The 12,057-nt window shown below is 40.0% G+C and overlaps 1 protein-coding gene across 1 annotated transcript in view; it reads right to left on the reverse strand.

Annotated features, from left to right (window-relative positions):
- Positions 1 to 12,057, reverse strand: part of KALRN (kalirin RhoGEF kinase) — a 608,200-nt gene that overhangs the window by 303,114 nt on the left and 293,029 nt on the right. The window contains exon 6 of the mRNA XM_067549620.1: positions 8,973 to 9,095. Coding sequence (XP_067405721.1) covers positions 8,973 to 9,095 — 123 coding nt within the window. The remainder of the gene's footprint in view (positions 1 to 8,972; positions 9,096 to 12,057) is intronic.

Consider the following 12,057-nt stretch of genomic DNA (forward strand, 5'->3'; position numbering starts at 1 on the left):
CTTTGATTAGCATATTTCCTGCATCACTGAAACCTTACATTTGATGTATATTTGCAGACTTTCCAGAAGCAATCACAAGAATTAAAGGAAGTTAATTCCGTATAGATTTTTCTCTAAACTTTGGAAACTTCCAGGCAAAACAAGGGGTTTTCTTTTGTTTTTTAAACAGCTCACTCCACTGGCAAAAAGTTCCCCATAGTTGTGGTAGACCTGACCCAATGAGGTCACCATCTGCACAATGGCATGCAAGAGTTCTTCTTGAGAATTTAGGATTATATTTTGCCATCAGACAACAATGTGCAACCTCAGGCAAAGAATATCACCACTCACCTTCTCAATGCCAAAGACCACTGTGAGCAGATCCCCTGGCTCCCTGTTTCTGTTACCTCTACAAGGCTTTGACCCTGATCTTCAATGCCAATAATAGATCAGGTCCTAACTACAGGTCCTAACTACAGGTCCTTAAGGAATCCATTTTAAGGCACTTGGAAGAGAGGAAGGTGATCAGGAACAGTCAACACGGATTCACCAAGGGAAAGTCATGCCTGACCAACCTGATTGCTTTCTATGATGAGGTGACTGGCTCTGTGGATGTGGGGAAGGCGGTGGATGTGATATACCTTGACTTTAGCAAAGCTTTTGATACGGTTTCTCACAGTATTCTTATCAGCAAGTTAAAGAAGTATGGGTTGGATGAATGGACTATAAAATGGATAGTGAACTGGCTAGAGCATAGGGCTCAACGAGTAGTGATCAATGGCTCCATGTCTAGCTGGCAACCGGTCACAAGCAGAGTTCCCCAGGGGTCGGTCCTGGGGCCGGTTTTGTTCAACATCTTTATTAATGATCTGGAGGATGGGGTAGATTGCACCCTCAGCAAGTTTGCGGACGACACTAAGCTGGGGGGAGTGGTAGATACCCTGCAAGGTAGGGATAGGATACAGAGTGACCTAAACAAACTGGAGGATTGGGCCAAAAGAAATCTAATGAGGTTCAACAAAGAAAAGTGCAGAGTCCTCCACTTACGAAGAAAGAATCCCATGCACAGCTATAGACTGGGGACCGACGAGCTGGGCAGCAGCTCTGCAGAAAAGGACCTGGGGGTAACAGTGGATAAAAAGCTGGATATGAGTCAGCAGTGTGCCCTGGTTGGCAAGAAGGCCAATGGCATATTGGGCTGCATTAGGAGGGGCATTGCTAGCAGGTCACGGGAAGTGATTATTCCCCTCTATTCGGCATTGGTGAGGCCGCATTTAGAATATTGTGTCCAGTTTTGGGCCCCCCAATACAAAAAGGATGTGGACAAGTTGGAGAGAGTCCAGCGGAGGGCAACAAAAATGATTAGGGGGCTGGAGCACAGGACTTATGAGGAGAGGCTGAGGGAACTGGGCTTGTTTAGTCTGCAAAAGAGAAGAGTGAGGGGGATTTGATAGCGGCCTTTAACTACCTGAAAGGGGGTTCTAGGGAGGATGGGGCTAGGCTGTTCTCGGTGGTGGCAGATGACAGAACAAGGAGCAACGGTCTCAAGTTGCAGGGAGGGAGGTCTAGGTTGGACATTACGGAAAAGTTTTTTACTAGGAGGGTGGTGAAGCACTGGAATGGGTTACCTAGGGAGGTGGTGGAATCTCCATCCTTAGAGGTTTTTAAGCTGCGGCTTGACAAAGCCCTGGTTGGGATGATATAGCAGAGGTTAGTCCTGCTTTGAGCAGGGGGTTGGACTAGATGACCTCCTGAGGTCCCTTCCAACTCTAATATTCTATGATTCTATGATCATATCCATGATCCCCAACACAAACAAAGATGAGCCAGCAATAAAGTATTCTCATTTGGGGAGATTTGGGATGTGGAATGAGTCTGACCATCTTTAGGAAAGGATGAAAAATCTTTGTCTTTGACACAGCCTTCCCACCATAAATGAAAAGATACTACTTAACAAAAATACACACATCAACAAGTTCATGGGGTTATTAAACACAGAGCCTCCTATAACCAGGAGAAGGAGACAAGCAGAAGACAGCATTACATCTACTAGGGACCTAGTCACACCAGTCTAATTTACTTGGAAAGAAGTTTAGAAACTATGGAGATAAATGCCACAGATAGGTAGGAAGAATAGGGTTGCACAGGTCTAAATGGGGGTGAAATTTGAGAGTTAAGGACTTTCTCAAGAATCTCAACTCATAGTGTGTTCCTCAGAGATTTCAGAAACCAGTTGTATAAACCCCAATGAAGAATGTTTCTCATAGAACATCTTTAAGATTCTGATTCCCATTGTAGCCTCTATAACAAAGCCAGAGGCTTGATGCAGAATTATATTGGATGCATTTTATCTGTGCCTAATACGGAAGGCTACAGTTCATGTAAATGATAAATGGCAGGAATTTCCAAAAGATGCCATTAGCCTTTACCAGATAATTGTAACGCATTTCAAATGTATTCTGACTCTCTAAGGACAACATGCATCTCAGTGTAGTTTCAGATAATTAACTCCTTGGCAACAGGAGGGTTGATGACTCCACCACTGAACACAGCACTGTTAGCATGTGTTTAGCAGAAAGCGATGACTCACCATTTCATGAGGTAACAAATACAGGCATAAAACAATCTTGGTGGAGTAGATATGAATAACTTCAATCAGAATGAACAGCATGCATATCACGCAATCCAAGTGCAAAACTACAATCAATCAGACTAATCAGTCCATTTAACTAGGACATTGAGGCTTATGCTAGCAAATTAACTAGGTTAATGGGATTACTAAATATAGGCAGAGCTCAATGTTTCTTTTTAGTGAACCATTTGTATAACTATCATATAAATATTGTATATATATTATACAACTGTAATAACAACTAACATAATTCATACTTCAGAACTGAAGAAACAAAAACAAATGTGGCATGATTCATTGAAAAAAATCTATGTTTCCAGTTGTTTTTTGAAGAAAAATACTGAACTGAAGATTAGTACCTGAAATTTATGGCTCTTCTCCTCTAATCTCCCTCACACACTATACTTCTTATGAGGAATGAGCAGTATAGTAAGAATAAACAGTGTTACAAATAGTTTTTCTATAAAAGGAAGTTGGCCCATGTCAGGTATATAAGAATGCATAGGGAAGAGTGTATGTGAAAAGATTTGGCCTGAGAAAGACCCTTCAAGTTTATTTTTCAGCTGAATTTAGAAGATTATTATAACTATTATTATCATTATTATTATTATTTAACTTAGACCTAAAGAATGCTAGGAATACCACAAAAATATGTGCTTAAAGATCAAGGATCCAATTCATTTTTCCTTGAAATCAACTGGATTCTTCCTGCATAACTTAGAGCATCCTTCAGACTATTCTCTCCTCCTCCACATCCTTCCTCAAAGCCCATTTTAATGTGTTGCCTATAAGAACTCAACCAATTACAGTGCTGTCAACTCTCATGATTTTATCCCTAATCTCATGATATTGGGTGTTCCACTTGGTAGAGTCAATAGAATACAGGAACATTTCAGCTTTCATTAAAAAAAATAATAAAGTAAGTTTCTAGCCCGCATAATTGTGGAGAAAAGCTTGAAAACATCATGTGTGTGTATGCTAAAGCCTCAGAAACCAGGAGATAAAGTAAAATAATCCCATATCTATTTTTTTTAATTTTGTGATTTTTAAGACAACCTCAGGTTTTTTTGGGAGCCTGACTCATGATTTAAGTTGGGAGTACTGTAATTAGTGGGAGGCAGGTTGAGAAGCAGCCAGGTATTTATATTTTAGAAATATAAACATAAGCTAAAGTGTTGGTTCTCAAACTTACGATGGTGGAACACTGAGAAAGCAAACAGATGACAGGATGCCAAAGAAAATAATGCAAACACAACCAAGGTCAGTCCAACCTAGAGGATGACGATGGATTAGATGGCAGGACAACTGCTCTGGCATCAGCATGCATAGTAGCAGGAGAAATCCCCACAGCTGGGCTAACCAATGAGAGGCAGAACCACTTTTAAAAGTGATAAGGCCAGCTTTATTGGCTGGCCCAACTGTGGGATTCTTCCTCCTGCTGTGTGCGCTGATGCTGGAACAACTCAGCTAAGGGATGCTGGAATGGGGTGGGTAGTCAGGGACCTTGACACCTTCACTTTTAAAAGTGGGAGGGCTATTACCTCCCAATGTTTTCCTTAAGGGCAAGCAAGGGTGTGTGTGAGAGGAGCGAGCAGCAGATGTGGGGAGCCTCAGGGCCATAAGGCAAAGCAGGGATGGTGCCACGGGGCACAGTGGGAGCGGGGATATAGGGTGGAGCAGGAGCACTGGTGGGCCCTCCACTTCTAGGGAGGTTCTGGTGGCGGCATGTACAAAAGTGGCAGGGTGGCACACCTCCGAAGGGAGGTGACCTGAGCTGCATCAGGAATTTCTTATCCCCTGCATGGCCAGCCTTTTTCGGGGAGGCTTAGCCTTCCTAAGCCTCTTATATGTGCCGCCCATGGTTATGGTATGAAAAGGGTTGAAAAACACTGAGTTAAAGCAAAAAGTAAATTAATATGTATATAAAACATGTCCATTGTGACTGCTTTCCTCTCTCCCATTCATCATGTATTATCCTGCAAACACTTACGCTCATAAAGTAACTTTATGCATATGAACTCAGAGAGACTACTGATGTGTGTATAAAGTAACTCACATGCACAAATGTTGTCAGGATCAGGGCTTAGATTGTAAGCTCTGCAAGGCAGGGACCCTGTCTTCCTGGGTGTTTGCACAGCACCTACCACAATAGGGTCCCGATCCTACCTGCAACCTCTGGGCATTAATGGAATATAAATATTAGAGAATATGAATAAGTACAAAAAAATCATGTACAAATTCAAGAGTTATTTTCAGGCAGTCTCCATCAGAAATCAAACAGTATCACCTGCAACTGAAGTGAGACATCACCATAAACAATTAGGAGACATGATCTGAGGATTTCAGAAACACAGCCAGAGGTTAGGAATCTATTACAGGAGTGCAGTGGGTGCAGTTCTGTGGACTGCAATGTGGAGGTGGTTAGACTAGATGATCATGATGGTCCCTTCTGGCCTTAAAGTCAATGAGTCTATTATGAGTTTTACAGTAGCATTCTGGTGTGGTTCTGGGTTTGTGAATTTCATTGTCTGACACTTTTCTTAAAGAGATGCCTACAAACAGGTAAAAAAATGAATCTAATTAGGCTTTAAATCAGGGACCCCCTGGGAAAACATATACACAGATAGACAAGTCTTGCCATAATAAACTAATTAGCTCTACTATACAATTTTTCACCAAGTCACTGTCACTGACAAGAATATCCTTATTCATGTTTTCTTTGTTAAAAATAAAATTGGTTAAGATATACATTTGATTTAAAATTAGAGATTGGCTGATACTGCAAAGTTCAGTTACAGATTAGACCGAAATCAAGATCTGGATCCTAAATATCGGGACCTGGGATTTTTGTCTGTTCCATTGTAGAATAATGTTCTGCTACAAACTTCAGATCCTAATTTTCCTAAATTCTGCAGAGTTCAATTAAAGGAATTTGTTTTGGATCCACCATTGTTTGAAATGTTTACAAAAATTATTTGGATTCATGTATGTATTACCTATGCCTTTCCTTTTCTCTTAAATAGGCACAGAGATTGCAGTGTTGCAACTGAGTGCATGAACACCCCTGTGGGGCTCAGGAGTGTGTCTGCAGCAGCTTATAGCAGGATCAGGCTGAAAGTGTCAAGGACTTTTGACAGAAAAGGGTAATTATGTAACCTATGGCCACTCTCCAGCCAGCCCATAAAGCTGCCCTCCCTGCACAGCTATGCCACCCTGGTATAGATATCCCCTCCACAGTGCTCAGGGATCAAAGTCACCTATGCAGCTGCACTGCTGTCAGCATCTTCCAAGCACTCAAAATGCAGTGCTCCAATGGTGAGGCGGCTCTTGCATGAACTATCTGACCCTGGTGAGTTTCAACCATTGGGTGGAGCTCTAATGCTTCTGGCAAGTGCCAATGAGGCCTTTAGTTGGATAAAGTGTGGGTACCCCTGAGTTATGTGCTATCTCCTGGAATCCTTCTACAGCTTCTTTCTAATTTGGTTAGTCTCTCTTTATTCTCTCATCACGTTTTAATTACTACCTGATACTTTGATGATTGTCATATACTTGTCTTCAACTGTCATAGTTTATAGATCATCTATTTGAATGTCAACATGCTTAGAGCAATTAAAAAAAAAATTAAAAAGAAAAGCAACTGGAAGATGATTTCTAAGGGAATTAAAGAAAATCCCCAAAATGAAGTTGGGTGCATTATGGTTATGAAAGCGTTATACACATAAAAGTAAAACTAAGACATATCCTCCTCCATCAACTGGGATCCTGTGTGTTTAACCCATGATGATGCTGATGGATAAGAAGTATTTGGAATACAATATAAAGGATTTTGGTGTATTGTATACAGTAATTCCCCCCTTTAATTGTGTTTTAGTTTTGCTTTAGTAAAGGGAGGGTAACTTGAGATTTGTTGTTATCCTGCATGAAGCTGTATTAACTTTTCAACAGAGACCCTTCCATGCTGTGGAAACTCTTCTTGAGGGCAGGGTTCCAAGGTAGCAAAGGGAAGGTAGGTTAATTTTTCTACTATATTCTGCTGGTTGATATTTTGTGATTGTAAATTTAGCAACAGTCAGGACTCCTAGAGCCTCTGTTTTGACATACTTTTGAATTAAAATGACTATAAATATATAAACGTACATAACACTTCTCATTCACACTGAACTGCAGTGCTCTTATGAACACACAGCACGATGGTTTAGTGAAAAATAACTAGCCAGTGGAAAAGGCAGGGGGAATTTAGGTCAGTGAAATATAATACCTGAGTTGGAATTTGGCCAGGACACCAGGGTTACACTCTTAATCTTATGAAAAGTGCCATGTGGTCTTTAATGACCACAAGTGGTCAGGATCTCTGTTTTACATTTCATCAGAAAGGCAGCAGCTCCAGCACCACAGAGTCTTCCAGCAGAATGCAGGACCATGGCTCACTAGTGACTTATGCCACAAGCTTAAACACCCACAAACTGCTTGGAGATCTCTCATCCTAGTGTCAACTGAGCCTGATCATGCTTCACTTTAGAGAGAGCTGACAAGAACACAGCATGAAGTGCTTGGTTGACTCAAGGCATTTTTTCTGTAGCTCACAGTTAACATTCAGACAGAGAGAACAGAACTATTCCTATTTTATGCCATTTTGATGGGGTGTGTGTATGGGTTGTTCTAAATGAACACAATGATCAAATTGTCAATAAATTCTGCCCCAATTTCTGCACTGAAAGCATTGCTGTCTTCGGACACAAATGCTGTATATCAGGGGAGAGCAAGTAAGGAAGCAAGGCACTTCCAAATGGATGATGAATATTTTTTCACCTTAGGTAATGCTGAGTTGCTTCCAAAGGGACTGACCAATTGTAAGGTCTGAAGCCTTGTTTTTTTGGCTAAACTCAGTCCTTATTCTTGGGCTAAGCGGTAGCAGGTATATCAGGAGAGGCAGCAGCCATAAGCTAAGTAGCAGGTAGTCACATCTCCACATTTCTGAACTATTTCAAGACAATGTAATATCAGACTGTTAAGAAGGTGATAGCATCCTAATAGTACCTACCATCATCAAATAAAGAAACAGATCTTAAGATCCTTAAAGAAAACTTTTTTTTTTATAGCTTTCTGTCTGGAAAGGAATCACGTATCAACAATTGTGGTTGTAAAATCTACATTTCTTATTTGGTTTGTCTTTATGGTACCCACTTTTCTATTGTTTATCTGAAAGATTTCTGTCTGGTTCTTTGATTGTTTCTGTCTGTTGCATAACTAAGTGTGTACTATTTAAATCAATTAAGGTGGTGGGATATGATTGGTTAAAGAACTGTTTCGTAATGGGCTAGGATTGGTGTTTTGTAGTATTTTAGTTTAAAATGATTGGTACAACTAAACAGGACTCAAGTTTCACTATATAAACTGAGGTCCAAAAGGAAGTTCTTTGGAACCTAACTCCAGGACACAGCTCAAAAAGATCAGAGCTGCCAGACCACAACACCTTGCCAACCATACTGTGCAGAAGCTGAAGACCCCAGATGACCTAATCTTGACTGGCCACCAGGAGAAGTTTGTCTGCCTTGGGAGTGGTGAGCATTGTATGCTTAGCATGTGTATTCTGTTTTGGTAATTGTTAATAAATAGAGAATAAGGATATTACTGTGTAAGGCTCCTTCACTGGTATAAGATCCTGCAAACCCGCAGAAAATTACACCCAGAGCCCTATGGAATGGGAAAGACTGGGTACTTCAATTAACCAGGTTATACCCGGAGCCCTACGGCCCAGGAATGGGTGACCCTGAGCTCTAGTGTGTGAATTGGGTAAGGGCAGGTGCCTTTCCCCCCAGAGCCCTATGGATTGGGAAAGGATGTGAGTGCCTTAACTGGGTTATGCCTTGAGCCTTATGGATTGGGGTAAAGGGGTGCCCTAGTGTGTGGGTAACACAATCAGCTACAAAAAAACCCAAACTCTGATTCTGGACACAACTGACAGTTTGATTAGATTCCCCTGTTTGGATTTTGAGAAGCAACTATGTGAGGGAAGAGAAGTGTAAATTATTAAAGCAATAAGCTTCAGTTCTACTCAGTCTCATTAATTGCACATCAAGAAAACACCAAACACTTAAGATATATTGTATTTGTTTTCCAAAATGTAAACAGCTCCACAGGACTGATCTGGTTTTAAATCAAAGAAATAACCATATATCAGCATCAGGGTGCAACTTCCCAGAATAAAGTGCTGCTGCCACACGCCCAACCTGACCTTCTTTAGTTCTTTACATCTTATGGGCCTACAGTTCTCTTTTAAGTGGAAGTGAACTCCTGTCCCTTCCCCTCCCACACACACTCCCACACAGAATCCATATTTATAGCGTGTTTCTGAACTCACCATGGAATTCATAGCAAAGTGATTATGCTGTGTCTGTAAGTCGAGGGCATGTTGGTAGCTCACTCCAATCTCTGTATGACTCTGCAGGAACAACTCTTTGTTGTGGCTGATCCAGTCAAACATCTATAGAAAATTCACATAGGGCAAAGAAAGAGTCAAGAGAGAAAAGAGTAAGATCAAGTGCAAAATACAAAGATCAACATTTCTGACACAGATTTACACTAATGACAAAAACTGATTTAATACCACCACAAAAAACGTCCCTCATCTGAATACAGTGTATCCAAACCAGGGCAAAATTTAAGTTATCATCACCTTCTCTATGAACAGAATGACAGGTTAGGAAATACAAATGATAAGCCTCTCTCTCTGTAAGCTGATCCTATATTCCTTTCCTATGCTTTGGAATTCCATAAGTAGAGTTCCATAAGTAGAAAGACTACAGTGACAGGACCTAAATTAGAAGTTATTCCATTGACTGGTGCTCTTGTGGTTCATAATGTTTCCAGAACCCAGGAGTGGACCATGAATCTTTACACAGTAATGATTGGGTTTTCTTCTTTTTCTTTCTTTGTAGCATCTGGGTAAGCTCTCCAAATGTTTCAGCTAAAAATCAAATTGAGTTTTTACACTGATTTTTATTAAAGTTTGCTCCTTTCAAAAGCAAAGAGCAGTCTTGCTTTGAAAGATTAGCTTACAGTGAAATATACACACACACACACACACACACACACACACACTTTATTTAATTCTATGATCCATACCTTGGTCAGCTTTTTCACGGCTCTTAGCCCTATTTCAAAGCAGAACAGCTGGCTAAGTAGTTTGGTAGGTTAGATTTGACGCTAACAAAATTCTGTACATCAGTTTTATTATTCTATAGAACTGATATCCAAGGAGTTCATTTATGAATTAAATACAACAGATTAGCTATTAGGTAGGTAAGGATTATAATACCCATTATTTAGCTGAGTAAGCTAAGGAAGATAATTGACTTGTCGAAAGTTACATAGTCTTTTTGTGGAAGAGCCAGAACAGAATCTAAGTGTCCCAACCCAATGTCCTGAGCCTTCACACACACATACTCACACTGTACCATTGCACTGTATATTACACTTCAATTTATAGATAAAGGAACTGAGCATGTAAAGGTTAAGTGATTTGGTTAAGGTCTAAGCATGTTAGTGGAAAAGCTGGGAATAGAACCTAGCAGCCACATCTGGGATCTATAATTTAATAAACATATGAATCCAGAGGTCATTCTGTGCTATATTACAGCTCCAGGTTGTGTGCTATGATCACTAGATACACTTCCTCCCATGCCAAACAAGTCCTACTAAACTGAATGATTTTGACTTTAATTTTAATAACTGAGAAATAGCACCCTGATATTTTTGTTTCTTCGTAGAATACATTATAAACAAATTGGAAGTCTTCATTCCTGTCCGGCACTAGTTAGGCACAAGATGAACTCAGAGTTCAGCATTTCCACTAAAGCCCATTTAATTATTACATTATCCTCCCAACCCACTCTCACACATTGTGTCTTTTGTCCACCTTTTATATCCTTTCTGACATGTAGAGTGTGAGTTCTTTAGGTCAAGGGCTGTCTTGTTTGTTAAATGTCCGTACACGCCTAGATCAATAGGGTCCTGATTAGGGTTCCAAGGCTCTTACATAATACAAATAAATAAATGAATAATACCGTATGATCTGCTTTACAGGCAGTACAGTCTCAGTCATTTGGTGGCGCTGAAGAGGAATGAGGCTTTATATGGCTGGGAGTGGGAGGGAGGTAAATGAGCAGCTTAGCTGCAACAATCATATGCTCAAGCAATTGCTACAAACCATTGTTATACTATTAATGTGACCTCAAATCAATACCAGTATTGTTTTCTTCAGTGTCAAATCAATGGAATAACAAAAAGTTTGATTGGTGACACCTTAAGAACAGAAAGATTCTAGCATCCCTGTATTATATATTACTATTATTTCCCAAGGTCAGTTCTCTCCCTGTGCACGTGTAGGTTCCACTGGTGCGAAGAGTTACACAGACACTTAGGTTGAAAATAGGCCCCATACATACACTTCAAATTTCTCTCCAGTGAATTTGGATTGTGCTCTAAGTGCTCATTTCAACATTAGGCTCTGTTCTAGTCTCACTGTGTAGAGGATTTACCCACAAGTAACGTTTAATACCCCTTACATCAGAAAGAAGAATAAACCTTGTAAAAACTCCAGTAACACCAGATTTAGGCTGTTACACTGGCCCCTGCTACAATGACAGAGTCCCTTACAGATGAAAGGTATCAGCCTGTCTGAACCAACCTGGCCCCTTAATGGGTTATTTTACATTAATTTATTTGCAGGAAGAGATTTTGTACCTTATCATCTTGTATATTACATTTGTTGGTGGAAGATATTTAGGGACAGATTCAGAGCTCAGATGCAACAGTGTAAGTCCAGAATAACATTGTTGACCTCAGTACAATCATGCCAGATTTACACCACTGCAACAGATCAGAATCTGACCCCTCACTCATTATTTCTAACTGAAATTGACTGGGTTCGTTCTGGATGTAGTCACTGTTTTCAAATATCTTTAGTGATTAAACTGAAGAAAACCACCCCTGTAATTCAATCTAAAGCTATTTTAGTGCCTCATTAAGAGTTAATACAATTTGAGTAGAAAAGAATTGAATGCAGCTGTGGACACAAGAAAGAGTAATACCATAAGACCATATATTTTTTTCAAGAGTAAAGTTCATGTCCAAACGACAGAGTTTTATCTCTCTGTTTAGAAACCAAAACAGATTTATCTCAAGTAGCTACATGTTAAATGTGAACATTTTTAACCAAGCTAGAACCATTTAAAGAACAAAAAACAACAAAAATGGCTGAAAGCCATTGAAAATAAAACAGTAAATTTAGTATTTTATGCACAGCAATCCTAAATGGAATCAACTTGAATTTAAATGATTAATGAAACAAAACAAGAAGTAACAGATTATTTCTGAAAGTGAAAGAGTGCTTTCTTCATCTTAGCCGCAACCGTATTATAGCACAAGGATCTGAGTTAAGGTAA

This window comes from Emydura macquarii, unplaced genomic scaffold (genome assembly GCF_026122565.2).
Source record: "Emydura macquarii macquarii isolate MOO-44397 ecotype Brisbane River unplaced genomic scaffold, CSIRO-AGI_Emac_v2 contig_1253, whole genome shotgun sequence".
NCBI classification, from domain to species: domain Eukaryota; kingdom Metazoa; phylum Chordata; order Testudines; family Chelidae; genus Emydura; species Emydura macquarii.